This window comes from Lycorma delicatula, chromosome 1 (genome assembly GCF_047948215.1).
Source record: "Lycorma delicatula isolate Av1 chromosome 1, ASM4794821v1, whole genome shotgun sequence".
Lineage (NCBI taxonomy): Eukaryota > Metazoa > Arthropoda > Insecta > Hemiptera > Fulgoridae > Lycorma > Lycorma delicatula.
In genome coordinates, this window is record NC_134455.1 from 166,583,072 (window position 1) to 166,610,817 (window position 27,746).

Sequence of the window (27,746 nt, forward strand, 5' to 3'; positions counted from 1 at the left end):
TAATTTTAAGAATGCCTTATTAAAAGTAAGTTTTTAATTCCTAAAATCAGACTATTAAAGACACGATCACCACCAGAAACATTTTGATTTAATGATACTTTAGTAATTTTAACAGTTTTCTAATTTAATTTGTCGTTGGCTCTTATAACATGTACGGCGGCTTTCTTTTTCAATAATAGATTCGAACTTTACATTAATATTCAAACTATTATTGCCTTTATATGAATACGTTTATTTTTAAGTTAGTGATATTCTTTAATGTATTTTCTCCCTTCTTTATTACATGACAGCTTAACTCGGTGAATAACATATTTCATTTAAAAAATGTTTTTGGCTTAATTATATGTGTAATGTTTTAAAAATTAAATAATCAGCATGATATAACTATCATCGGTAAATCCCAGATAATTTCTAAATGGAACTTTTTTTTTAGATAAAAAGGTCGTCTGATTGTAATTTTACTGTACTGAAGCTTATGATCAGCTGTATTCGTATTATACTCGCTACCACTGGATTAAAATAGACTAATACAATATATAATATTAATCTGCTCATTAAATAATAAGCTTAAATAGTAGCGTATAAAAATTATTAGCTAATATACTTATTACAATTTAAACTTATATTAACTATTTATTAATAATATAATAATTATATTGTAAATATACATATATAATATATCTATATTATATATAGATTATAAATATATAATATTTATTGTAATATATAAATTAACGAAATGTAAGAATGTAGCTGATGAATGCAATGAATTAAATTCGAGGTTATATTATTTGTAATCGTAAAATATTTTGTTTATTTTACTTATAAAATGTATTTTATGAACTATGAAGTTACAAAAATTCAAATACTTCGACGTTTATGCAATAGAAAATATTTTGATAATCTTCATAATTAATATTAAGGTAGTTATAATATGCATTCATTGATAAATTAATCTCATTTAACGATTATAATAAGCGAGAGTAAGTAATAAGATTTATATAATTAATAATACTTTAATTGGCGGAAAGTAATTTCATATGTTTCCTACCTGTATAAGAAAGTAATTACGTAAAAATATTAAAAGTTAAATGAATAAGACGAATAACACCGAATAAAAATTAAATTGTAGTATTAAATATATTTATTTATTAAACCCGTGTCAGTTTCGCAGTTAATTCGATTTATAACCAAACTATTCTGATTATATATTTTCCAACTCTTTGTAATGGAGGTAAGAAATTGAGAACGGACGTGTGTTCCTTTAATTTTTTTTAGCCTATAAAATTTCATTTCAATATTAAAAATTTTCCACGAAATATTTTACAAAACATATGTGAAGTAATACTTTATTTTGACTATTTATTTACACGAATTTACATTCACGTCAAGAAAAGCGCAAAATAAATCTAAAAGTATGTTCAATTAACTGCCTAAACAATTAACAATTCAATTTCTCAATTAACACCCTTTTCTTATTGTCCTACATTTGGGGGTTATTGAACCAACGGTTTTTCGGTTTCATCCACACGGTTGATCAAAGATATTACATATTGCTGCTACTTAATTTTAGGATGTTACAACAAATAAACTGGGTTTAGAATTATTGCTATATATTTAAAATATTGTCAGTTTATAAATTATCAAGTATTTTAATTTTATTCCGTATCGATGAAAAAATAAAAGTATTTCTAATAAAATATATACCCACTTTAAACATGTTTAAAACCGCTGTAAAATATAAAATACCATTATAAAATACTGTTATTTAAATGCATTAAAAAAGCATTTATAATCAGTAATGAAATGTGATGTAACTGCTACGTGTAGTACGAACTTCGATATAAAATCAGACTGAAATGAGGAATATGATCGACATGAATAAATCAAATTTCCATATTAGATGAAAACGAGTACAGTATTTGAAAAAAAACAAACGATATACATTTCATTAGGAATTACAGAATGCGAAGTACTATCGGAACAGTGAATAGAATGTCCTTGTTTAATAATCAGTAAAGAGGATGACTTGAATATTTTATCCTGTTTATTCCATAAAGCTTCACACTCACCAAAAAAGCGATAAAAGGAAAAGAGAAAATTATGAAAAAAAATTTATTTAAGATTGAAGAAAATTATTATGAGTACCGAAATATTACCAGGCGAATTTTACTTATATTATTATTATTATTAACACTATCATTCTAAACAGTCATGCTTTAAATTCTGTCTTCTAAAGACAAATTTAACATTATACACTATGTTTTTTATTAACAAAAAAGTGTATTTAATTTTTCTGGCTAATGTATATATATATATATATATATACTTTATAGGATAAACTAAATATACTAATAAATAAATCTCTTGAGTTTTTTATTGTCCGCGCTAATCTCAGAATCTATTTAACCGATTTCAATGAAACTTTGCAAGCTCGTAGCTAGTGCCGAGCAAAAGGTTTTACAATTTGTTTGACATCGGTATGTTAAAAAGAACCGGAGTTACTACAAAATTCTATTCAATTTTCTTCTTGACGGCGTCCACAAGTTAATCCCCCCTCTCTCTTTTTTCCTGTTTAGCCTCCGGTAACTACCCTTTAGATAATTCTTCAGAGGATGAATAAGGATGATATGTATGAGTGTAAATGAAGTGTATAGTCTTGTACATTCTCAGTTTGACCATTCCTGAGATGCGTGGTTAATTGAAACCCAACCACCACCAAAGAACACCGGTATCCACGATCAAGTATTCAAATCCGTGTAAAAATATCTGACTTTACTAGGACTTGAACGCTGGAACTCTCGACTTCCAAATCAGCTGATTTGGGAAGACGCGTTCACCACTAGACCAAGCCGGTGGGTTCCACAAGTTAATCCAACAGAGCGCCACATTACTCGCTCCGCCCCTCTGTCACCATCATTATGTCGTACAGTTTCTTCAATGACGGAGTTGATCGAAAAGGTTTTCGATCAACTCGAATTACCAGGTGATGAAAAACGTATTACTTCATTAATACAGTTTTGGGCGAAGAGGATTCAGTTCATTACTAGACTGAATTTTTGAATTCTTTATCAGAATAAGGATTAACAGCTCACACGTTTCAAATAAACTAATGAGAAATCTGAAGACACCACAATTAGATAATGGAATTCGATTAAAAGTTAAGTCTATAAAAAAAGCATATCATCGAAGCGACTATTTTAACAGGTTGCGGCAAAGGAGAAACTATTTATCGCTAGAATTCCAATCACACCTAATAACCTTCTGTTTCAATTTAAAAAACTCCAGCTTCCAGTTAATATATGTTTTGAAATGATCATCAATAAGTCACAAGGTCAAACTTTACTTACAGCTATTGTAAATTTACGAGCTCCGTGCTTTTCTCATGGGTAACTGTATGTGGTATGTTCTCGAGAAAGCAAGAGCAGCGAGCTTTAAATTAAAATTTATAATTTTTGCGAAAAGTATTATTATTTGTTACAGTATTTATTCATATATATATATGTATTTTATTATTTACTTACATTTTTAATATTTAATATTTTTATATATTTTTTTTAAAATTTGTTACAGGTATATATATTAAAGCTAGAATGAAAAACATGAAAAAATACCACAGTAAACTTTAAATGAAATAAATTCTTAATATAATATCCGTAATAAGAAAAATAAATAACAAAAAATACGCCAGCTGACAGGCACATTACGATTATGAAGATATTATTGAAATAGCCATAATATCAGTAATAGAATGTTTCATAATCAAACTGAACATCAAGTCAATGCCATTAAGTAAACCTTAGTGACTAAATTACATGTGTAACATACGAATCCGTAAGTCTAATTAAAACCAAGCGTTCTGAATTTATTTGTTATAAACAAGGAATCACAGAACAGCTGCATGACGAAGATGGTAAGATTGAAATCGTCGTTACAATTGAAATTACAAAAAAAATTCAGAGAGATTCAGATAACATATTTCATAATATTATTAACAGCCCATAAATTTGGGCTGTGAATGCGCAGTAGAAAATAGATTAGCGGAAATCACATAGTTTAACATATATATTATCATAAGGGTTGTTTCTAAACGCTTTCCTTTCCCTGTGTACTTTGCGCATCTTGAATGCGATTCCCTTCGGCCGCGTCGAATCAAATTAATGGAAATTTATCAGGAAACGGCTTGAGTGGAATAAGGTCTAACTTCCAAATTGTGCGTATATATGGGCTCAAAGCTTGTTGTAATTCGGTTTAATTTAAAAAAGAAAGTAAATGTAAAAGAAGGCTGTTCTGTCAACATATTTTATGCGAATCGGACTGAACAAATCTGGTTTAAATTCCAATTAATTTTTTTAAATGCTGCCGCTATATAGAAGTTAACACCTGACTGCAGTAAAATGACAGATAAGAGACCACAGGAAAAATCTTTTTCACATTTCTATACTGTTAGATTAAAAAATAACGGTCGGTTATCTACATTAACTACATCTGCCATCTTAACGATAAAAAGTGATCCAATAAATATATTTATTTAATTTGTAGACAAAATATTCATTAAAATACGCTGACATTTATAAGGTACCGAGTACAAAACCCCCGTATCTTTAACACCCAAGTCGACATACTTTATAACTCACTGTAACAAGTCACACCACGGCTTTACACAAGTGTGTCAAACAAACAAATAAGCATGAGAATGTGTGAATGACATCATAATTTAATGAAAGTAAAGAGGCAGACAAATATTCGTTTCATAATTTAATGCACGTAAAAATTATAAACAAACAATTGTCGTTTTACAAAAACTTATTGAAGTATATGCTTTTATTTAATAAAATTATAAACGGAAAACCAGAATATCTGGTGTCAAAATTGTCAGTCGATCCGATATAATATAAAACATAATCTTAATAAACTTATCAGACCACCGAATGACACTTCTCTTATGCATCTAATTAAAAATTTTATACTTCCTATTTCTTTTGAAACTACACGAATTATTCACTAGACTACTTATAATGCTCCATTTAATAAGCTTTTTTCTAGTCTTTTAAAATAATTAACGAAAACAGACCACACAAAATTTTAGTAATCTTCACATGTATTTAATTTTTTTACGAAATCGTTCTTTTTATTTTCGTGTTTTATGAGCGTTATTACAACATAAATGTTATCTTTTTTTTACACTTATGTGTGGTTAAATAAAACCTAATCAATTTTAACAAAAAAGGATTTTTTTATTAGATTCCAGTTATAATACAAATATGTAAAGGGTATTTTAAAAGTAAATACATCAGATTTTAAAAGTTTTTCAAATGAAGCTATTACCGTGTTTTTGATTTAATAAAACTAAGCGGTAAAGCTTAACTTTTTACTCGATTGTTATGAATATCGAAGCGTTTACGTAGTGACTCACGAGTTTCAAGATTTCCTTTTTTTTCTTTTGTCGACAGCCTATTTAACGGTTTCTTTTAGTTCAAAATAACTGGTGAATCGATTTCTTTCCAAAACTTCCTTCAATTTTTGATCGGATAAAAGTCGTTCGAAGCCTAATTCCAAACTATACGGTGGGTGGCTGAATATATTCCACCCGAACGACGAGTGGTAACTGCAGAATTCGGATCCAAATTATTGTGCAACAACACAAGATCATTTGTAACTAGTTAACTTGGGAAATCGGCCAACTGGACGCTGTAGTGACTGTAAAAGGTGGTAGCCATCAACTTGCATGCCGATAGATTTTGCTATCGTTTGTTTTTTTTTGTGACTGACAGTAACGCCACTCAAGAGACAAGCGTTTCATAAACGCGGTTTTACACGACGCCTAAGATTTTATATTGGAAAAAATCAAATTCTTCCGAATAATGGCCTAAATATTCCGACATGAATCCTATTCAGGTTATTTTATGGTCTTCTGTTACCACGAGAGCGGCAAACAACGTGCCTAAATACTGTTGTATCCTAAGTATTTTTCCTAAACTTTCCTTGAAACATTTGGAAATACCGATTCCAAACTCCAAAAGGCTGACAAATATTCACTTTAAAACAATTTTAAAATGTACCCCTTCTCCTACCATATCTGTTAAAAAGTATTTCAGTCAGTATACTTCGTAATAATGATATGTTTGGTAACAGTAAGAATAATTAATTTTTCAATCACGGCACCGTTGGTATATAAGACTACGTATGTATAAATAAAATAAATCAAAATTCAACCTTACCAATAATTCGTCTGCACTTTTTTAAGTACTTTTGTTCAATCGACCATCGTCAGGAAAACTTCTACTACAATTTAAAAGTATTAAAATCAAAATTAACATAATTAGATTAATAACAACTGCGCACATGAACTGCGACTTTCCTGCATAACGGACGTAATTACTTTTACACTATGACGAACGGTTGTTATGATTTTAATATTTTTAACTTATTAATCTAATTATGTTAATTTTGATTTTAATACTTTTAGATTGAAGTAGAATTTTTCCTGATGATGGTCAAGTGACCGAAAGTACTTGGAAAAGCTCAGACGAATCGTCGTTAAGGTTGAATTTTGATTTATTTTTATTAAGCATAAATAATTATTAATAAAACATTAAAATTCCGTAGTAAATAAAATAAAATATTCTTAACTTAAAAAATATATGAGGTGGTTAAAACTTAATACAGATTTAGGAAAAATTTAAATATTTAACCACAGCGAACGGTTGTAATAATTCCATTGTAGACAGGATTCTCAGGAAACATATGAAAAACTGGAAAAAACCGTCAAAAATGAAAATTAAATAAACAGTAAGATCAATAGAATATGGCGACATTCTATCCAGCTTCCTAATCAATGCATTAAATCCAATGCTTAAATCTGTACGGCAGATTAAAAATAATGTTTCAATTCGGTGTAAGCATACGCCGAATAAAAATATTCTGCATTAAGCTAAGTATGCAAAATTATAATTTTAATTTTTTCATCATTTTTTTTGTTATTGTTTATACGCTAAAAACATGCAAAAGTAAAATTTTCGTTAAGTTCTATAAAGTGTGTTACTGCTTTCCACAAACAACTCGGTAACCTCTTCTTCTTCTTCTTAGCTGATGTTCTTAAGAACGTAACAGAATAAATCCCTTTATTTTGTTACGTTTAAGCTTCCGTACCAGATTTCATAAATGGGATTTAAACAAACATAATGTAATACAAATGCCATTAAATAATCATAAATAATAATTTTTTTTTACTCAGAATTGTTGTAGTTTCGGCCTCAAAAATTCACAAAGTGTATCAGGTCAGTCGTAATTTAGGTTGATAGTAATTTACTTCGGTTATGTACACCACAATATAGCATTCAGGAAGTTCAAATTGATTCATATAATTTTCATGATTCAACAGATTTTAAAAATAATCTAATTTAGAATTAACACCACTTAAAGAGATAAAAACAACGTTGTCTTTTTTCAGTGGAGTAATATAAGTTAATTTTCAAATTCTTTTTATTGAAGACACAAAACAGCCTTTTAAAGATTTCCTTTAATGATTTTTAATAATTTGCTATAGATTAATAAAGACGTTAACTATAATGCATTGTAAGCGACCAAGCTCAGAAGCATTGATCGCTGGGGTAGAAGGAGCAACTACAATGAGCCCTTAACACAACGTCAATGATTTATCTAACATGCCCATCCATAAAATATAAAGATGTTTCATATCCGGCTTATTTAATGTTCTCAGACCAATTCGCAATTTTTTTTTTCAAGTAAAAATTAAAAACACCATTTATGTTTTGTGTTTACAAATAGTTCTACCGCATTCTAACATATTACTTCGTGCGATTATTTCTGAAAACTGATGTTTTTAGTTAGGACAATATACTAACAACATAAAATAAATTCCTTTAAAAACGTGGAACTCGATCTCATGCAATAAAGTGTTTTTTTATTACTTACAAGTAACTTATAAAGTAACATAGAATCTTATGATGAAAAAAAAATCATTTACAGCGTATGAATGGAAGTAACATCCTACATTAATATGAAATAATATTTAAAAGTCGAGCTATTCAGTTGCATATGATTCTAGTGACGGAATAACATAACGCAATAGATTACCTCAATTTCTTCCTTGATGATCATGCGCGCGAGCGCTCACACGCACACAACTTGTATAGTAAATGTGCTTGAACCTTTTGTAAGTTATCAGTATAACAGTTACGTCAATAAATACATAATTTTAAAAAGATCTTGTTTCCTAGAAGTATTATTCAATAAGACCTAAAAATTCTTTCGTTAGATTTTAAAAAAAAATCACAATGAATTAAGTAATTTTCAATGGATATGGTTTATTCAATAAACATAAAAAGAATCACTACTTACAATTTTTTGCGTTTTGTCCGGTGCAATAACTGAGAGTTCAAAACGACGATTCTGTCTAGGTGTATCTCTAGAACTAAATTCTGCTCGTATCTTTTCGCCGAGTAGATTTGGTACCCGAGTTACAAGAGATAATCTTCTGGAAAGTCTCCGACCTAAACCAGGACGATTTTTACGCATGCCCTGATCTCCAGCTGCTGCTGCTGCTGGATCCATCTAAAAAAAACGAATAATAATAATTGATGTGATTAAAAATTCACACTCTCATACTTAAAACGCAAAAGAAATAATTCTAAGTAAAGTTTACCAACGAAATTTAATAATAATCTATATGTAATTAATTAAAATTATTATCATTCATGTTACTGGAATACTTAATAAATGTGATACGTTTGAGGGGCAGTAATCACCTATATTTACGCATAGTTAAAATTATTCTAAAGAACGGATTAAAAAGAAATAACACACACAATAAATTCTCTACATTCAAAAACATATACTCTTGTGCACACTCTCACTAAACTTTTTACCTTTTTAACTCTCTCTCTCCTCTCTGTCTAAACGAACAGTATTTCTCTTTTACTTTACTGATATAATTCTGTTTTAGTACTATAATGACAAATTGATTCCACGTAAAACTTGCTATGCATATTAGTTAATAGACGATTGGTTATAATTTAAAAAGAAAAATCAGTGTTATTAGTTTATTAGTACCGGTATGTAAAGTGTATAACTATATTTTCACTAACAAAAAAAGAATAAAAATAAATAGATAAATAAAATCTGACTACCTGTTAGAATTAATACGGATGTAAGCTTTTGTGTTAAAACGAAACGTTTTCACTTTTACATAATTCTTACCTAATAATACTCCTAAAGATTTCAACTCTATAAATTATTGAAGCGTATTAAAATAAATACCTATTACAAACATAGCAGATTTATCTACCTCCTAAGGTAATATCGTTTTATTAATTCGCCATTTTACCCTTTTTTCCCTACAAAAAAAATGTTCTATGGCACAGAAAATTTTAATCCTGTTTATTTTCGAAAGTGAGATTATTTTTACGTTCCTAATGGGAGTACGGATAAAAACTTAATAATTCCCAATTTTGTTTGACTCCACTCGATGAATTTTATTCCCTGGGAATAACTAACTAGCTGGAAATTAACTGGGAAGTATGGTAGAACGTCAGGCAGTAGATGCAAACACAGCTAATTTTCTTTAGTAACGACTATATTTTTCTTTTTTGTATAGCTAAGGTTATATAAAATCAAAACAATGCTAATAATGTTTTCTGAATAGGCCACACTTATTTCTTTATTTTGTATTTGTCTTTTTTCAGTAATTATAGGTAGCTCTCACGGTAATTAGTAATCATTGATCTGTTCCGTTTAGAGGAAGTATGTTAGTTTTGTCTTACTATACATACTTTTGTATAAAACAAAAATGAATACATTAATCATTATCAAATTGTATAAGTTTCTTGGAGGAAAGGCACTGGTGGCTATAAATCATACGTCTTCATCCGTTGTACATTGCTATTATGGCCTGAGCTCTTTATAGAAGCTACTGACAACTTTGATGAGGGCGAAATCAGCCTTCGAAGAGAAGATAATATTATATATCGATTGGTAATCATACAAACCGTAATTATATATAGATAATACAGATTCTCAAAAAGTAATATCTGGAATTTAAAAACTTCATGGTTAAAATGTAACATACGGGTAGAGATAGAAATCAGAACAAATTGACGAATTTTGGAAGCGCAAAATAATGCAGAGAAAGAAGCCTGAAACTTCTATCACCTCCTTGCACGATCCGTTTTTAAAAAGTGATGAGAAGAAAATGAGTGGAATTTTAACAACAGAGGAAAGACTTTAAAACTTTCGAAAGTTTTAAGAAACCTAAAAAACAATTAAGAATTTTTAGACGTTCGATGTAATGTTGAAAAAATTAACTAACAATTCAGTGTGGTAAGAACTACGATAAAAAATATTTTACAGCTACTGTAATTTATAACATAACCGATTATTAAGTTTTTCTAGCACTTAAAAAATGACTTCGCCATCGACCACCTGACAGAGCGAACATATCGGAGAAGCAGGTGTAGGAACGAAGTGTTAGATCGGTGAACGTCTGTAAAATGGGTCCTTGTAATTAAAAAAATTTTGTCACAGTAAGTGCGTCGAAGTAAAGATTTCCGGTTTTAGTTAACCGTGGAAACGTACCCAAAAATCCAGTTTTTTGCCTCTAACTCCGGTTTCTGTGAACCGATTCGCTTTAAAACTAATATGGCTCTATTCCCAATAGGTTTATATCACTCCACGAAGTTTCGTCAAAATCGTTAAGATTTAAGTCCGACAGAGCGGACGAAAAATCTTACACATACATACATATATATATAAAATGACCGGACGGAGTAACGATTTTCAAATTCTTTGGAAATCCGTTAAAAATCCGTAATTTTGTTACTCTGATAATTTTACACTTCACATCATGTTTTATCTCATAACGGGATTTTCCAAAAATAATTTTTTTTCTGCTAATTTAAAAATCTGTGCATGCCGTATCTGTTCCGATAGTCATGAACGGTGGATGAAATACGCCCATCAAAATTACAGTACCCCAGACGAGGTAGCAGCTAGGAAAACTTTCAAACGGTGTATTTATATTGTACATACTGACCTATTAACAACGGATTATAAACGAATTGCGTTAGCTTGTGGTATTTTTTTTTTTTTTATTATAATTGTTCGACCAGGCTCCGAGTTTTGAATCGGAGTCTGGATGTCTTGGATTTGGAAGATCTGGCCGTTGGTTTGTCGGTGGCTTTTCTTGATACCACTGAGTGTTCAATTCCCCGAAGTTCCAGTCGAGAGAGGATTGCATCATGAATAGGGTTGTTTGTCGTTTGCGGAGAGCTTCTCAACGTGAGGATGATCATTCTCACGTCGAGGACATCGGGCAGTTTTGAATACAAATATCAGATCTCATTACTTTCATAAAGTCCGGACTGCAGAAAGGGACGGCCTGGCTTTCCTTTGTTTATGAGCAGGGGATCACGGATCCCTGGGGCGTATTATATAGGGTCTTGCGATACAAATGACCGAAGGACGTTATTCTGTCTGCTCTCTCAATCAAGTTTGGTGTAATTTCGGATACTTCTGAGATTTTACACAAATTACTAAACGATTTACTACCTAATGAGATAGTGAAGCTGGAGAGACCGCATACCAACTGCGGGTGCGGAGAGAGGTCGCTCAGTTCCGTGGAGGTGCAGTGTCCTTGGAGATTACCGAGGCTGAGGTGCGTCAAGCTATCTGTAGTTTAGGTAGGAATAAGGCCCCCAGGCTTTGATAGAATAACGACGGAGCTTCTTGTTCGCTCGTTTGCGGTAAGTGCAAGAGTTGACACACGTGTATTTAATAAGTTTTCGTTTGGAAGATACTTCCCTGTGTGTTGGAAGAAGGGGATTGTGAAATTGTTGTTTAAAGGTAGCGACAAGAATCTAAAGGTATACAACGAACTAACAGTTCGTTGTATAGGCCTCTGACGTTACTTCCGGTTATTGGCAAGGTCTTTGAAAAGGTTCTGTATCTGCGTATAAATGAGAGGTTAACCTCGCAAAGATTGTTGATGGAGTATCATTACGGATTTCGTCCCAGAAAGGCGCCATACTCCGTGTGATGAGTGTGGTAACGACTACTGAGACGGAATATATCCTGGGAATTTTCCTGGACATTTCCGGAGAATTTAATAATCTATTGTGGCCTTCTGCTATTTACAGAATCCAAAAAAGAGAATGTACTGTAAGTGAATGGTAAGTTATGCAAAGTTACTTCAGTCATCGGGATGTGCTGCTCCGCGAGGACAGCCATGAGGCTGGCAAGACCCTGTCTACGGGATGTCCCCAAAGCAGCGTGTTGGGTCCTTTATTGTTGGTGGTGGAGTTTGATTCTCTCCTGCGGCTGAGATTACTCAGCGGGTGTTGCATCGTGGCTTATGCTGCCGATGGGCTCGTGCTGGTCGAAGGAAGCTCACGGAGGCAGGTTGAACTCCGAGCAACTCGGCTTGCAGAATGCTTGAGCTGTGGGGTCATCAACACAAGATGACGGTTAGCTTGGAAAAGACCACGATGATGCTCCTCAAAGGCCGTTTGGTAGTGATTCGGCGAGTCTGTTTCGATGGCAGGCCAGCGTATAAATTATGTTCAGGTTCAAAAGTACCTCGGGGTGTTTCTTGATGAAAAACTGCAATTTAAGAAGCACCTTCAATACGTCGCGGAGAGGGACTGCAATGTCTTCTTCTGTATTCGACGTGTAGTCAATCCTGATTGGGGTCTTAACTTTAAGCACATAAGCATTCTGTATAAAGGCGTGTGCGAGGCTATTACGCTATACGCGGCGTCTGTTTGGGCGGATAGACTAAAATATAATAGTTATCCGGACATATTATAAAGGGCTCAACGCCTAATATTGTTAACGGTAACGGAGGGTGCTTCCCCTACGGGGGTTAGGATGTTCGACTGAAAATCTTTGAAAAGTTATGTAACACAAATAATAAATTAATTTATCAAAAATTGTTTGTTTTTTTAATGACAAATGTTATTTTGTTAAACTAAAAGTCATAAATCAATTTCAACAACTTCCATCGCCGGTTATAAAACTGCAGGACTGTAATTTATCATTTCGATACAAAAAAGCTGACAACACAGTTGTAGGACTTTCCCGTCACGCGGCTTTTTTCTGATGCACGGTTTACAAACAAATTCACGCACAATTTAAAATATTTATAATTGTATTTAAATATAATATTTTTTGTTTATTTAATTCAATGATTCTAGTGGCTTTAATTATTTTTTTACCCTTAAAATACTATTAATTTATTTAATTCTACCGCTTACTTGTGACGTTAAACATAGCAGATGACGACAGCAATCCCACTGGGTTGGTGTAGTGGTGAATTCGTCATCGAAGTCATCATTTCGAAATCGAGAGTTGTGGTTTAAATCGTACTACTTACTTTTAAACGGATTTGAATACTATATCGTGGATACCGGTGTTCTTTGGTGTTGGGTTTCAATTAACCACACATATCAGGAATTGTCGACCTAAGACTGTACAAGGCTACATTTCATTTATATTTTATATATATCATCCTCATTCATCCTTTGAAATAATACCTTACGGTAGTTCCGGAGGCTAAACAGTAAAACAAAGAGAAAGAGACGACTACAGCAACTGCACGTCAGTGCTACACTAGTGCTCCTTGTGGTGAGAAGGGGTGCTAATGACGTACTATACTCATTTAGCCAGTAGTTTATTTAGAGAATTTTTTGGGGTGAGAGTGCGAGTTTGCAAAATGTTTTTTTGGAGATATTATTTTTGAATTGTTAACAAATGTGCCTAAGAAAAATAAGACCTTAATTAGGCGAAATCTGCAGATATTGAGAGTGACCTTGCTCTACAGTCTCATCCTCTTGACTTTTAAGTTCAAAATTTGATGGCATCAACGCCCCATATATAACAATAATCTGACCAAGTTTGGTCAAAATCGCTCGAGTAAAAATCGGAGTTATAAGGTGTGAAACACCTTTTACATGAGCATTGAGGTGAACATACACCTTATACATCGTGTGAACACACACACGTACATGCAAACATTTCCATTCGGTTTTTGTGTTTTTTGAGTTCCTTAGGTGTTAAAACGTAAAGATCCGGTGAAAACCGCATATGCCCAATTAGACCAAATACAATACTTTCCCTTCTAAAGTTACAGCTTTGCTATAGCGTTAGGCAGGAAAGTAAAAACGCAAATCAGATACATTTTCTTCGAAAATCATAAAATAATTTTCCAAGAAACACTTCTAAATAAAAAAATTTCGTTAGATCGACAATAAGTTTTTTCTTCGCTACATTTTAAAGATTATAATAATTAATACTAATAATTGCTGCACGACTAAAAATAATTTCATGTACCTTTTTCATCATTTAAATAAAATCACTTAAATTTCCGGAAAACATAAATAAATATGACAGATATAAAATTTCTATTAATAGTCAATTTTCTATTTAGTAATAAATTCATAATTACAATTTTTAATACGCTATTCATAAAAAAGATACAATAGCCTAGAACGAAGCATTACAAAAACTATTTTCCACAAACAATTCCATCATCATGAATACGTTATTGTTACTAGTCCTACATTTTCTCTCATGACAGTTAATTTGTTTTGTTGAAACTATCATAAGAATATGTTTTCCCAACCGTAATTGAATATTCTAACATCCTCGTTGTACACTAATTTTAATATTTTAAGATATTCAGTCTCCGTTTAGAAAAAATATCTGTTAAACAATTTTGACGGATATAGTAAAGTTTTTAAGAATAATATCATTAGCGGACAAACAAAGAAAATAGTATCGGGAGTGTCCTTTCGCAATTATGCACTGTAAAGCAGAGATAATGTAGAATTTGTAACAAAATTATTATTTATATGTGAAATCGGAAATAATTTATGCTATTTATAAAGAATGAAATCATTTATTCCCAGAATTAAAAAAAGCCTTTATCAAAATTTTATTGTAAAAACAAATTCATATATTTATTTACCGTTACCAGAATTCAATATAACATTTACTGAAGAGAATAATAACTTAGACTAGTAATTAATTAATTGCACTTTACAGTAAACTGTTTTAGGATTAAGGGTAAGGGAAGTGCGAGAGATGGAAGTATGTAAGAAGGGAATAATAATAGGAGCCACTCCGGTTGAAAAAAGGACCAGGAAAAAACTGTATTTAGTCAACTAACGTAATTTTAATCGTGTTTCTAACACATGATCATTTAAAACGTTTGCTTCGGTGTTTTATTTTTCCATTTACATTTACGTTAGAAAAATTGTTAAAAATATTTAGGTACTTTTACTGTAATATACGTTTAAAGATGTTATGGAGTATAATATGTAAATAATTGACACAATAATTTTAATTGAAAAATAGAACGAATCATTTCACAATTGTAATTTAAGTTCGGTTTTAAACTTCCCCCGTCACCCGAGTCAGGAACGTTTTCCGTTTTTCCTGTTTTTTTTTGTTTCGTTTTTTAAAGAAAAGTTCTGGTCTGAAAATTAAGTTTTATACGTATTTTAACAAAAATTTGATAACATATTATTTGAACAGAAATTCTCTACAAAATAAGAATAGATATTATCAGGGAAAATAGTATTTTTTCAGACTATTTAATAACACAATTGTATAACAATGATAGACCTCAACAATAATTATACATTTTATAAAGCAGTTATATTACACCACTACCCAAAAACGTATAGTGCATTTAGGGTAGTGGTGTAATATATATGCACACGAGTATATAAATAAAATATATTAAAAATTATTTAAAATAACTAATTTAAATAATTATTTAATAATAATATATATATATATATAATGCTTAAATAAATTTAAAACACTTGAAAAGAAATTATACTATATACAAAACTGTCACCCGCACGCTTTTTAATTATCTTACATTAAAGAGCAATGTTTTTTTTGCAGTCGTATTTTTTAATTTTTAATATTTTATCTTTTGTTTTAAACAAAAAAGAGCTCAGTTAGATATAAATACCTTGAAAACTGTTATTTTATAAAATTATATTTGTGATGATGATATACGGTTAACTTTTTGGAAATTTTAAAAAAGAACTAACTTTTTATGTACGTGAAGTTGTACTTCTGGAAAATCTTTTCGGAGGACAACTCTGAAAAGACCCATGCAATTTGTTTGTCGATGCTGTTGTTAACGATAGTCGTCTTAGGAAAATTCTGGTCTAATTAGCACTTCCAAAATTTATTTTTTATAAGGTCTCTTTTTTCAGTTTAGCCTCCGGAACAACCGTAAGGTATTACTTCAGAGGATGAATGATGATGATACGTATCCTTAATTACTTGTCCCTTGTACAGGCTCAGGTCGACCAATTCTGAAATGTATGGTTAATTGAAACCCAAACCCCGAAGAACACCGGTATCCATGATCTAGTATTCAAATCCGTATAAAAGTAACTGCCTTTACTAGGATTTTAACCTCACAACTCGACTTCTAAATCGGCTGATTTGCAATGACGAGTTACCACTAGACCAACCCGGTGGGTTTTTTTAATACGGTCTAAAATAACTAATGCTATTATACGACATACTAGAAGGAAGAGTTTTTTATCTTCCTCAAGCCAACAAGGAGGCTTATAAGCTTAGAAAACACCTCCCGAAGCAAATCACAAATTTATAAAGCGAGTTATTTTTGTAGAAAAATTATGTTTAATCTTCTAAAATATTTAATATTTTAATGTAAAAAAAACTAATTTTTTTTAGGATTTCAAAAAGAAAATCATTCAGCTTTTGTTTCATCTTGTCAAAATAGTTTGTTTAATGAATTATCAAAGAGTTTGAATTTATGAAGTAAAATTATTACAAACAGCTAATTAAAGCCAAATTAATGTAATTATTATTAATAATATAGCATGGAAAACCCCCAATAAGTTTAGGATACTAGATTATAAAGATGATATGCTGTAAACAATAATTGTAGAAGAAAAACAAGAATCTTGTTTCAAATTAACTAATCTAATAACTTTCATAAAAGTAGAAAAACAGATAAGTTCGATACATAGACACAGGCTCTTCAAAAGGAAGTAATTAGTTTTATATTTATTTTGAAGGCTACCTTTTTATATTATATCGATAATAAAATCTAATAACTTATTGTCTTAAACAATACTACATCACTATTGTAATGCTAAATCACGTACTTTTTTAATATCTCTTAAACACCTAAGTACTCTCAGGTGTTTAAGAGATATTTTTTATTTATTTTATTATTTTTGGAATTATTCTGGGATTCATGAAGAATCACAAATATCTTTGAAGATATTTTCGAATGAAAGACCGAATTAATCTGGCTCTACATTTCTAACCGACAGGAGAGTTCGTCTCATACTTTAACCAGTATATCTAGAGTAATGGAAGCGACAACTGCTTCAATTCTGTGTCTCCAATCGGGTAGATCACTATGTAGCGGAGGCACATACACAAGATCCTTTGTAGAACCCGTAAAAAAACAAATCACGAGGTGGGTTAGATCGGATGACCTTGGCAGTCACCCTAAAAATGCACGGTTCCATACCGACCGATCCAGCGGTTGGGGAAAACGTCATTGAATCAATCCCGTGCATAATTATGCAAGTAAGGAGACGCATCAATTTGTTGCTAAATAAAATTTTTTGGACTACCTTACTATTTGTAAAAGCGCCATGTACGGAGGATATCAAAATAAGGAACGCCTGATACGTTCGCTTCAACGAAAAAACAAACGGCCCGTAACTTGCCATCGGGATACTGCAAAGGAAAAACTTAATTTTGGGGAGTCCCTTTCACATTAAAAGAGTTCATGGAGATTTTCTGACCCTACGTACGGACATTATGTATGTTAACTTTTCCACTAAGATGAAATTTTGATCTCATCACTAAACACAATACGATCAAGAAAGTTATAAATTTCAGGCTGCAACGTTTCGATTGCGAAGTCAGCATGAACAGCGTAGTGGGTAGGCTTTAAAGCCTGTAAGATCTGTCAGCGAGGTGGACGCATATATAAGCGTTTCATTAAAACATTTTACATTATCACCGACATTGCTAGTTCGCTGCTGGCCATCGCAAAGATTTTTTACTACGCAGAAAAGACTCCCTGACACGTTCAGTATTTTCTTCAGACTCCCTCGGTCTTCCTGTACTCTTTCCTTCACACAGACATCTGGTCATTTCAAACTGATTATGCTATAGATGAATATTATTATGACTGGGAGGATCACAATTAAACTTTCTACGGAACGCACTTTGAACGTTCTGTAACTAGCAAACTGCAAAACACGAAGGCTTTCTGCTCAGGAGTCGCCATCTTTGCTAGTGGCATTGTCAAGCAGAAAAATAATCAATCTACGGCTATGCGTACAACTAAAATTATCTCTTTTGTTCTTTGATTCTAGCTTTGTAAATCAACAGTGTCATACCAAGAAATATTATAACAAACTAAACCCCTCTATGGACATACGGTATAATTATCATACAAAGATCAGTTACATTAAAAATAATGATTATGATATATAAACAAGCAGCGTAGCATTACGGGTCTACAGATCATACATCAGTTCGATCTTCTCTTCACAGAAAGCGGCTGGATCACAAATCGACTCAGCCGATCTAAAGAAACCATTTCAGAAGAACAGATTAAGATAACACTATACAGATCTGAAGCACCGAATGTCCAGGTTACACGAATGTATATTACATATGATAACAAATAACCGTAAATGGAGCTGATATTTAACTGATTTCTGTGTATTTACATTTTAAGTATAATTTTTGGAGCGTAAAATAACAATATAATAATTTTAAAGCTTTCACCTTTTGAATTAAACAGTCATTTTTCTTGAGTACAATTTTTTGAAAAATTTAATTTAATTTAAACCCACAAACGCGAGTACGATTTATTTACATAATTAAATGTTTTAATCTCGTTAACTAAAACGGCTTTTTTTAAAAGAGTATTTCGAACTCAGAAATCATATATGGAGTTACTCATATGCTCTACAGGAAAAACAAGGGAAAAATTATTATGTACGTGAAATGAAGGCCTTTTATTTTTTCAGAAATACTGAAACAGTATTTTTAAATTAACTCGCCGTTTCGTATTTATACTGAATTGATATACTTAATTCAAATAAATAATTGAATTGCACAGTACTTCAACAATCCTTAATCCAAACTCTAAAAAGTCACATCGAATTCAATCGGAGGGAGTGACTTTTGTCTAGTGAGCAATTTAACAATTTAATTTTCTAAGCCCATCGGTTATAAGCCGTCGATTTTATACGGCTTGATGTAAAATTTCAAGGATTTATACCTCGTTTTATGTTAGTTTGATTTTAAATAACTATATTTTTAATATAACATTTAAAAATTAAACAATATAACATTTAAAAATTAAAAAATCTGAAAATATTTTTTCAAAAAACGTATAAAACCGATTATTTAAAATATTCTATTTGATAAGCTTTTTAAACTCCTAGTAGTATGATTCTTTTTTATCTCTGAAACTTCTCAAAAATAATAAATTGAAGTAGACTTCTCAAAAATAATATATCTGGCTACTTTAAAAAAAATAATAGGTTTAAAAAATCAGAAAAAATCTAAAACCTACAAAAAAATTAAAAATCTAAAAAAAAAAGAAACAACTCTCGGAAAAGAATGCTTAAATATCGGTCACTATTTTGCAAAACGACTGTCAATAAAGTTTACTGTAAACGAGTTAAAATAAAATTAACCGTTAGCGCGAACTAAAAGTTATTGAAATTTGTACTATCCTACATTCAAAATAGCTGTCGCTATTTTATATTAATGTCATATATAGCGAAAATCGTGAGGTATTATGTTCCAAACTTATGTCTACCAGTTCTTTATGTAAAACATGACATCATATGAAAAGTTTACTCTCACCTAATGAAATCATGTCGAGCAGTCTAATTAGTTTTAATTATTTAAACAAAAGCGAATGACGTATTTTGAACAAATTTTCTTCACATACAACTCAAATAACTTCATGACTAAGTAATTAAGAAAAATAATGTTTTTAGTTCGCACGACCGGTAGGACATGTTTTTGTAATATGTAATAAAAACTAGCTAATTTATATAAAGACCACTTAATTACAACAAAAACAAAACTATTTATTAAGCGTTAAAAAATGTTAGCCGACTGATTATTAATTGCGTTACGTTTTAACAATAATTATATAGCAATCAGTCTGGAACTGAAGATTTGGTGTTATTAGAAGTAAGTAGATTTTATATTTAACAGTAAACTGGACCTTTTCTATGAAGTATTTCGGAAATGAAATTTTTTGATACAGTAATAAGAAGTCGTTTATTCCATTAAAAAAAATTGTAATAGCTCTATGTAGGCGAATTATGAATTTTGTGTGTATGGGTGTGTGTGTTTATATGTAAGTATATGTGTGTATAATCGCACACTATATGAGTAAACGAAATAACGATTTCTCAAAAAAGAAATAGTTCCCACCAAAGTAACAGGCCTTGGTAATGGTGGTGGGGATTGCGAGTTCCGTTGCTCCTGAGAACTCTGTCGGCAATAACTTAACTATTTAACTACTAGTAGGGTTTTCAAGCCGAACAAGATGAAGGTAAGGAGCCATATTAAGAAGTACTTCATACAGGCGTTCGTTTCTCCGTGTTAGGGGCGGCTTCAAAGCACCGCCTGTTCTCTGTTTTAAGAATGGGTGCAATCAGCGTCTGTTCCCCATATAAAGAGCGGCCGATCTAAACACGTTAGGCAACGGAATATCGAGTAATAATTTTACAAACATGGCACATTAGCATATGATTCCACAAAGAACATCATGGCACGTTTTTCTATTAAATGTTCCAGAAAATCGCTTCCCTTCTGGATCTCTGGAAGAAGCAGCATGTAAAGTCGTGACAGTCAGCTGCTAGAAAGAAGCCAACAAAAGATGTAGCTTTTTTCAGATAGAAAGTAAGAACATCTCTCTGCAAACAGACGAGTTACAGAAAAAAAAACACATGAAAATAAATAGAATGAGTTACAATTGATACAGAGGAAGCGACAAGGGAAAGAAAAAAATTAATGTTAAAAGCTATGATGTTACAATATACATTGATGAAATAAAGAAGAAAACAACGCAAAAGAATCATTTAAAACAAAAAAATATTTAAAAAGAACAATGTTTTACTAATGGTAGGATAATTCCTGTCAGAATATTAATGAACCCAAAGGATTTACTTTTTATAAAAGCTAAGAAGTCCCAAATAATCAATATGAAGTTGACGCAGTATAAGTAGCGTATGAACAGATAAAGAGACTTACGGAAAAGAAAAATTAATGACTGTTGTAGAATAATAATGGATGATTGGAATGCTGTGTGAGGGAAAAAAGCAAGTAATAGGAAAGTAAGGACTAAGCTAGTGGTTCCCAAAGTATGCGCCTCGGCGCCCAGGAAAGCCGCTACTTCCTCACAGGGGCGCCGCGAAATATTACACAATTTCATAATTTTATTTCAATTTTCACTTCAATGTCATGGGATGCGACAACTAACGGAGTTGGTGTAAATTACTTAGTTACTCTGTGCAAACCTCTGCAATTCGTTAATGACGCGATTCTAGATTGTTAGTAATATCTCGAATTGTTTCTCGATCGAATCAAGTGAAGTTTCTGAAGTATTTTTTTATTTCATAAGACTATTGTCGTAATGAAAGATAATTCAACAATGAATTATTTCCATCTTGGTTTATACAGCAAGTTTCCTAAAAATCTAATTCCTGTTTATTGTGAGAGTTTTTAAAATTATGGATTCAATGAAATGCTTTTAAACATCGATTTCAATGGCGAAGTGTTCATCCGTCTCTGTCTTTCATCCGAAGGTCCGGATTCGAATCCCGGTCGGGTATGACATTTTTCATACCCTAAAAAATTTCCATTTCATACTCGCACAGCACAGTCTTCGAGTTTATGTGACGAATAATCTCATCGTTATGAAAAAATAAATAAATAGATAAATGAAAAAAATCTATTTTATTATCAATTTCCAGAAAATTTTAAACCACGGTTAATTTTTATATTTTCCGTAACTTAAGGGCCTTTATCTGTAATTTCCCTTAACTCCTGCAGGTTTTCTTTAGATTTCAGCTCATAAGAATAACATATAAACAATTGGGTAATTTAATACGTCATAAGATTCAAGTTAAGTTGATTCAAGAATCAACAGATCGTTAAGTTATAACTCTGTAAAAGATTTTTCTTTTGTGATGAGTCTTATATCTGCATAACCGTCAGTAAAAATAAAGTCATCTAAATTGACGAAGATTAATCAGAAAAGATAAGTTATTTGAACATTTGCATAATATTTTTTCGTGTTAGACTAAATTAGGTAGCGTAAATTCGTTTTAGACTAAAAGAAATCGGTCAAAAATGAGTAGTTTTCTTTACTTTTAGCTGTATTAACATTAGAAGAAAAATTTCAGTTAACAAATGAAACTGCTTAAGTAAGAAAAAAACGATTAAGGAATAATAAAAGTCCGTCGTCGATTCAGTTCACGATGAACTGAATTATTTAATCTATTTAACTTAATCGACAAAGATGTACGGAATTAGAATAAGTTAGGCATTATTAATCATATTAAAAATTAACGTAGGAAATTAATTATTGAAGATCCTTCGATTAATCAAAATAAATAATTTGTATAATAAAATTTGAATTCATATTTCACTAAGCGTTCTTCAAAGAATAAAACTTCGTACTTAACAAACTTAAATTAGCATCTCAAAAGTAAATTTCTGGTACATCCGCGACAGGTGTTTATAAACAGAGAAAAATTAGGGATTTCTAAGACGATCGGGAACCCTATCTATAAAACCTTATAATCTAAATAAAAAACGGTGTATGGACAAGTCTTGCTTAAGGAGTTATTATTACGAGTAGAAAGCATTAATTTTTATCTCTTGTTAATTACATTGACTGCACATTTTCATACGTTTTCATCGAGGTGAGGAGGATGAGATGGAAATGTAAAACTGTAAATGAAAATGCCAAGCCTGGGACCAAAGACTGGACTGAACTGGACTGAAAGGATCAAACCAAAGACTGGACTGAACTAATATTCTAATCACTACATAAATATATTGACAATAAATTAATACTTTCTGTAAACATATACTTTTAAGTGAAAGAAGTATGATATTTTTCAAAACCTCATAGAAATTGGTGTAATCATACATGTAACAGAAGATTAAGTTCTCGTACATGAATTATTCATTAATATTATTATTATTATAGTACGTGTACACTGAGGAATGTTACCTAACAAATAATTAATTGCTATTTTTAGGTAAATTACTGAATAATTACTCAAATATATTACACTAAAAGATTTTATCAAAAATTTTAAACATTTACTTATTAATGTATTCGCGAGTTCGTTATATAATACCTAATTTCGTGCGTGTAAAAAAGCAAACGCATTCAGCAAAACTGAATGTCTGAAGAGAAAATAAATATTCTAATAATTTCAAGAAAATTAAGCTAATTACATAAAACATGTCCTGACTGTCTGACTGACTCATCAACACCCAACAAAATCTACTGAAGATAAATTGATGAAAATTTGTATTCACGTTCAGTTTACGTTGTAAGTTCGCACTAAGAAAGGATATTTTGAAACTCAGAGTTCAGAAGATTACAATAAAATTTACTATTTTTTTTTTTAATTTCTCGGTAACAAATGAAGAAATCAACTTGATATTTGGTGTGTGTGTGTAATCTTCTTGTGAATATCTAAAAAACAATTTTTAGTTTTGTCGAAATTCGATCTTGAAAAGGGTGGAGAAAGGTACAAAATTTTGAACAATGATTGTAAATTTTCTTCATTTCCGACTGTACTAAACGAGACATTTACTCAATTTTGGCTTGAAAATACTCTTCAGATAAATATCTAAAAACCATTTTCGGCTTTTTTAAATTTCGATTTTTTAAGGGGTACGACGGTGTACGACGCGGCGGCTCAACCAACACAGCCGCGGGTACTATTACTGTATGTGCCATGCGACTGACTGCAACTGCCTCTGGTTACTTGACTATGAAATATAAAATAAAATAAAAACTGATCGCAACGGGAAACGCAAGTAACCATATAGCGCGCGAAGCCGCGACGGGGTGCTAGTAATATATATATATATATTACGTATACAATATGTTTATTAAATATTTTACATACAAGTATTATATACTAAATGGTATGTGTAGTTAAAAAAAAACCCTGGTTAACAATCATTAAAATGGCTTTTTTTGAATTGCTTTTAAAAGTAATTATAATGCTAGAGAAATAATTTCCTTATCACTACACCGAAAAACACAGTATTACTAATTTCAATGGCATTTTACGGAAAAAAAATTCTAATATTACTCATATAAATAATAATGCGTTTGTATTTTATTAATCTAATCAATGATTTCATAATTTCTACTTTCAAATTTATTTAAAATAATAATCCCTTAATTTATTTTCTTACATTTTAGGTTACAAGAAAATTCGTTCCTTCATTTTTTTCTACCGGTTAAAACAAATAATTTTCTTTGTATTTCTCTTTGTTATACCAGAAATAGAAAAATAAAAACAATTTTAAAAATACTGTTCATACGTTGAAATATCTTTCTGTTTCAGTCTTTCTGCATTATTAAAAGTGGAAGATCCGGTTATAATATACACAGTGATGTTAATTACAACTCTGATTGAATCGGAAACAAAAGGTTTTAAATAATGACTATTCTAATAAATTATATAAGCAAAACACGAATAATTTAGAATTAGATTTTTTAAATAAATTTTTTAATGTAGATGAGTTTATATTAAAAATATTTATGTCACGTTCTAACAGTTAGAAGACGTAAAAAGAGAAAAGCGGCTAAATATAATACTAAAAGAATAATACTTTTTTTTTAAACAGAATATACGCCACGAATACGTATTATTTTTCCAATTAAGTTTTTTTTTTTTTTAATTTTCGAGGAAAATATTTTTAATTATTTTCAAACCATTTACAAAGAGAATTTAATTTTTCATTGAGAAGTAAAATCTATCTATCGCTTCGGTTATCAGAAAAACTTACAATAGGCCCATTATTACCAACTTAAAACAGTACTACAGAACTTACTCGAAAAAAATTAGAAAACCATCGAACTCTATGCACCTACTTTAGAGTATGAAGTATAATTTAGAGTGTGAAGGTACGTAAAAAAAAATAACCACACTGGATGAAATAAAAGAAATAAATTAATATTTAACAATTTCAACTCATGCAGTTTACAGATACGAAAAAATTTAACTTAAAAATATGATTTTTTTTTTAATAACGATAGTAGCATTACAGATAGTCTTTAAAATTAAAAAAAAAAAATATTTTCCATCTTATTGATTTAAAGTTTAAATATTAGAGAAAAAATATTTAACAGGATGTAGAAAAGTTATGTACTCAATGTCGTAGTTACAGTAATTGTGTCTTTACTCGACATAGTTCGTTGTTTTATTCCTAAGTAATTTTTTTGCCGTGAATTTACAACACGAAAAATAAGTGGAGACTCACTTAAACTTAATTTAATATCAAAACATTTATTCTATCCTACGAGCACCCTGCTTTACATGGTAAATACTAATATAAGATTTAGAAATGTTAACTTTTTTCAGTGAACTTATAAATTAATACGCATTAAACAAATTTTTCGGTAATCGCATAAAATTCATTAAAGTACCGAAAATGGATGAATATGTTGCGAGATGCTTAATTTTTGTAGTTGTATATAGTTTTTATTGCGTGTGCTGTTTGATATACGTGTAAACTGTAATGTTGTATAATAAACTATTCAGCTACACTAAACATCGAGTTTACGTTATGGCTAGATGGTATATTGCGTGAGAAACGACTGATCTCTAGACTATTTAACTTTCAGTAAGGTAAACCTCTTCGTTATGGGTATAGTTTCTAAACGATAAAATCTGAACGTAGTGTGTATTCAAATCGACTTGGATTAATTCCCATTTGAAATACTCTGATACAAGCCTGTAGTGTCAGCGGTATTGAAACGCATAGGTACTAATAATTTCTTAAAAAATACACATACCATGATTTAAAAATAAATAATCATAATTAACGAGATAAATTATAATCATCGGGTCGTAATGAGCTGGATTAGAATTATTATGTTTTCACCACACTTCGAAATTAATCTATTAAAAATTTTACAGTTTATACATTTATTACCACAGCAGGGAATAATTAAACCATTTTAAACAGGATAAAAGTATTATTCTGATCTCGTAAAGCCGATAAATTTCCTCGTTTCAGATTAAATAGTGACTGATCATAAGTATTTTACTTTTAGCATCACCTATGTACTAGTAACAGAATTTAACCTTCGACGGCAGCAGTATATACACAATAATTCTTCTGGTTACAATATGTACAACACGACAGCATAACAAACATATAACCTTATAGATATGTTACAAAAATAGATATTAAGATGTTACCTTGTCGGTTGTAATCCCTGACAAATAATTTATCTTTTAAAACATTTAGTTACACTGTTTTTACACGTGAACGAAATAAAAGTTTAAAACACTCGCGGACACAATATTTTAACGCGATAACGAACACTATAAAGAGCGTGTCACGCTCGCGATACGAACATGCAACGGCTACTGACTGCAGCCGGCGACTGACTGTTGCACTAGACGTTTATCGCGCTGCCGTCTACACCGACTACCAAACAAACCGTTCCCCACTACATCTCTTTTACCTTTATCAATTATCCATCTCTAACACGCGCCGCTTTAAACCTTCCGATGTAAACACATCGTAAATATTAAGTAAACGACATGAGTGGCACATCACCCGAAAAAATAACTCGATTTAATCGACATAATAGTTTAGCGGCCGCATTGGTACACGTAAATCGTCTTCTACATTTTATTCTGATCAGAAATAGTGATTCCGAATAAACTTCTAATTTTAGTCGGAGATTTTTTACCGATATAAAATTTAAAAATATAAATAAATAGATAAAACGAGAAGTGTAAGAGTATATATACATATGGTAAGAAGTACGGGCGTAATAGTCGTTGTATGTATCGCACACGAGAAAGAAATACGGGATAGGTATAGTTTGTTTTTAGTTACCGTTTCACTATATAGTTTTATGTTTTATTACTTTATATGGTTTATTATTCTGTGGGTTTTATTACTTTATATTCAATAAATTGTTGATAAGATTATGCCTGTGTCATCCTTGATATTGGCATCTCAAAAAAGTAGTAATTTTTAGCGGCTACTTTGTTTTATTTTCCATATTTCTTTTGGTAGCCTACCGAGCTGGTTTTGTGGTTAACTCGTCGTCCCAAATCAGCTGTTTAATAGATGATTTTCGAAGTCGAAAGTTCTTAGGTTCAAATCTAGTAAAGGTTATTTGTTGTTATATGGATTTAAAGAATAGACAGTGAAAACCAAAAATTTGGTGGTTGGAGTTCAATTAACCACACTCTCCCACACATGTCGGCCTGATTTCTTACAAGATTACACCTCATTTACATGTACGTATCATCCTCAACTCACTAGGCCGCGGGGGGGATTGCTTATTGTTCACTAGTTGAATAGACTGCAACGTCACATTAGGGGAAATAAAATAAATATTAAAAAGATGTATTTTTTTATTGTGTTAAATATCGATATGTAATAAATCA

The 27,746-nt window shown here is 30.9% G+C and overlaps 1 protein-coding gene across 1 annotated transcript in view; it reads right to left on the reverse strand.

Annotated features, from left to right (window-relative positions):
* LOC142317703 (uncharacterized) overlaps positions 1–26,713 on the reverse strand; it is a 432,460-nt gene extending 405,747 nt beyond the window's left edge. Inside the window, exons 1-2 of the mRNA XM_075354249.1 lie at positions 26,538–26,713; positions 8,365–8,577 (exon numbers count right to left, since the gene is read on the reverse strand). Coding sequence (XP_075210364.1) covers positions 8,365–8,577 — 213 coding nt within the window. The 5' untranslated portion in view covers positions 26,538–26,713. The remainder of the gene's footprint in view (positions 1–8,364; positions 8,578–26,537) is intronic.
* Positions 26,714–27,746: the final 1,033 nt, after the last annotated feature.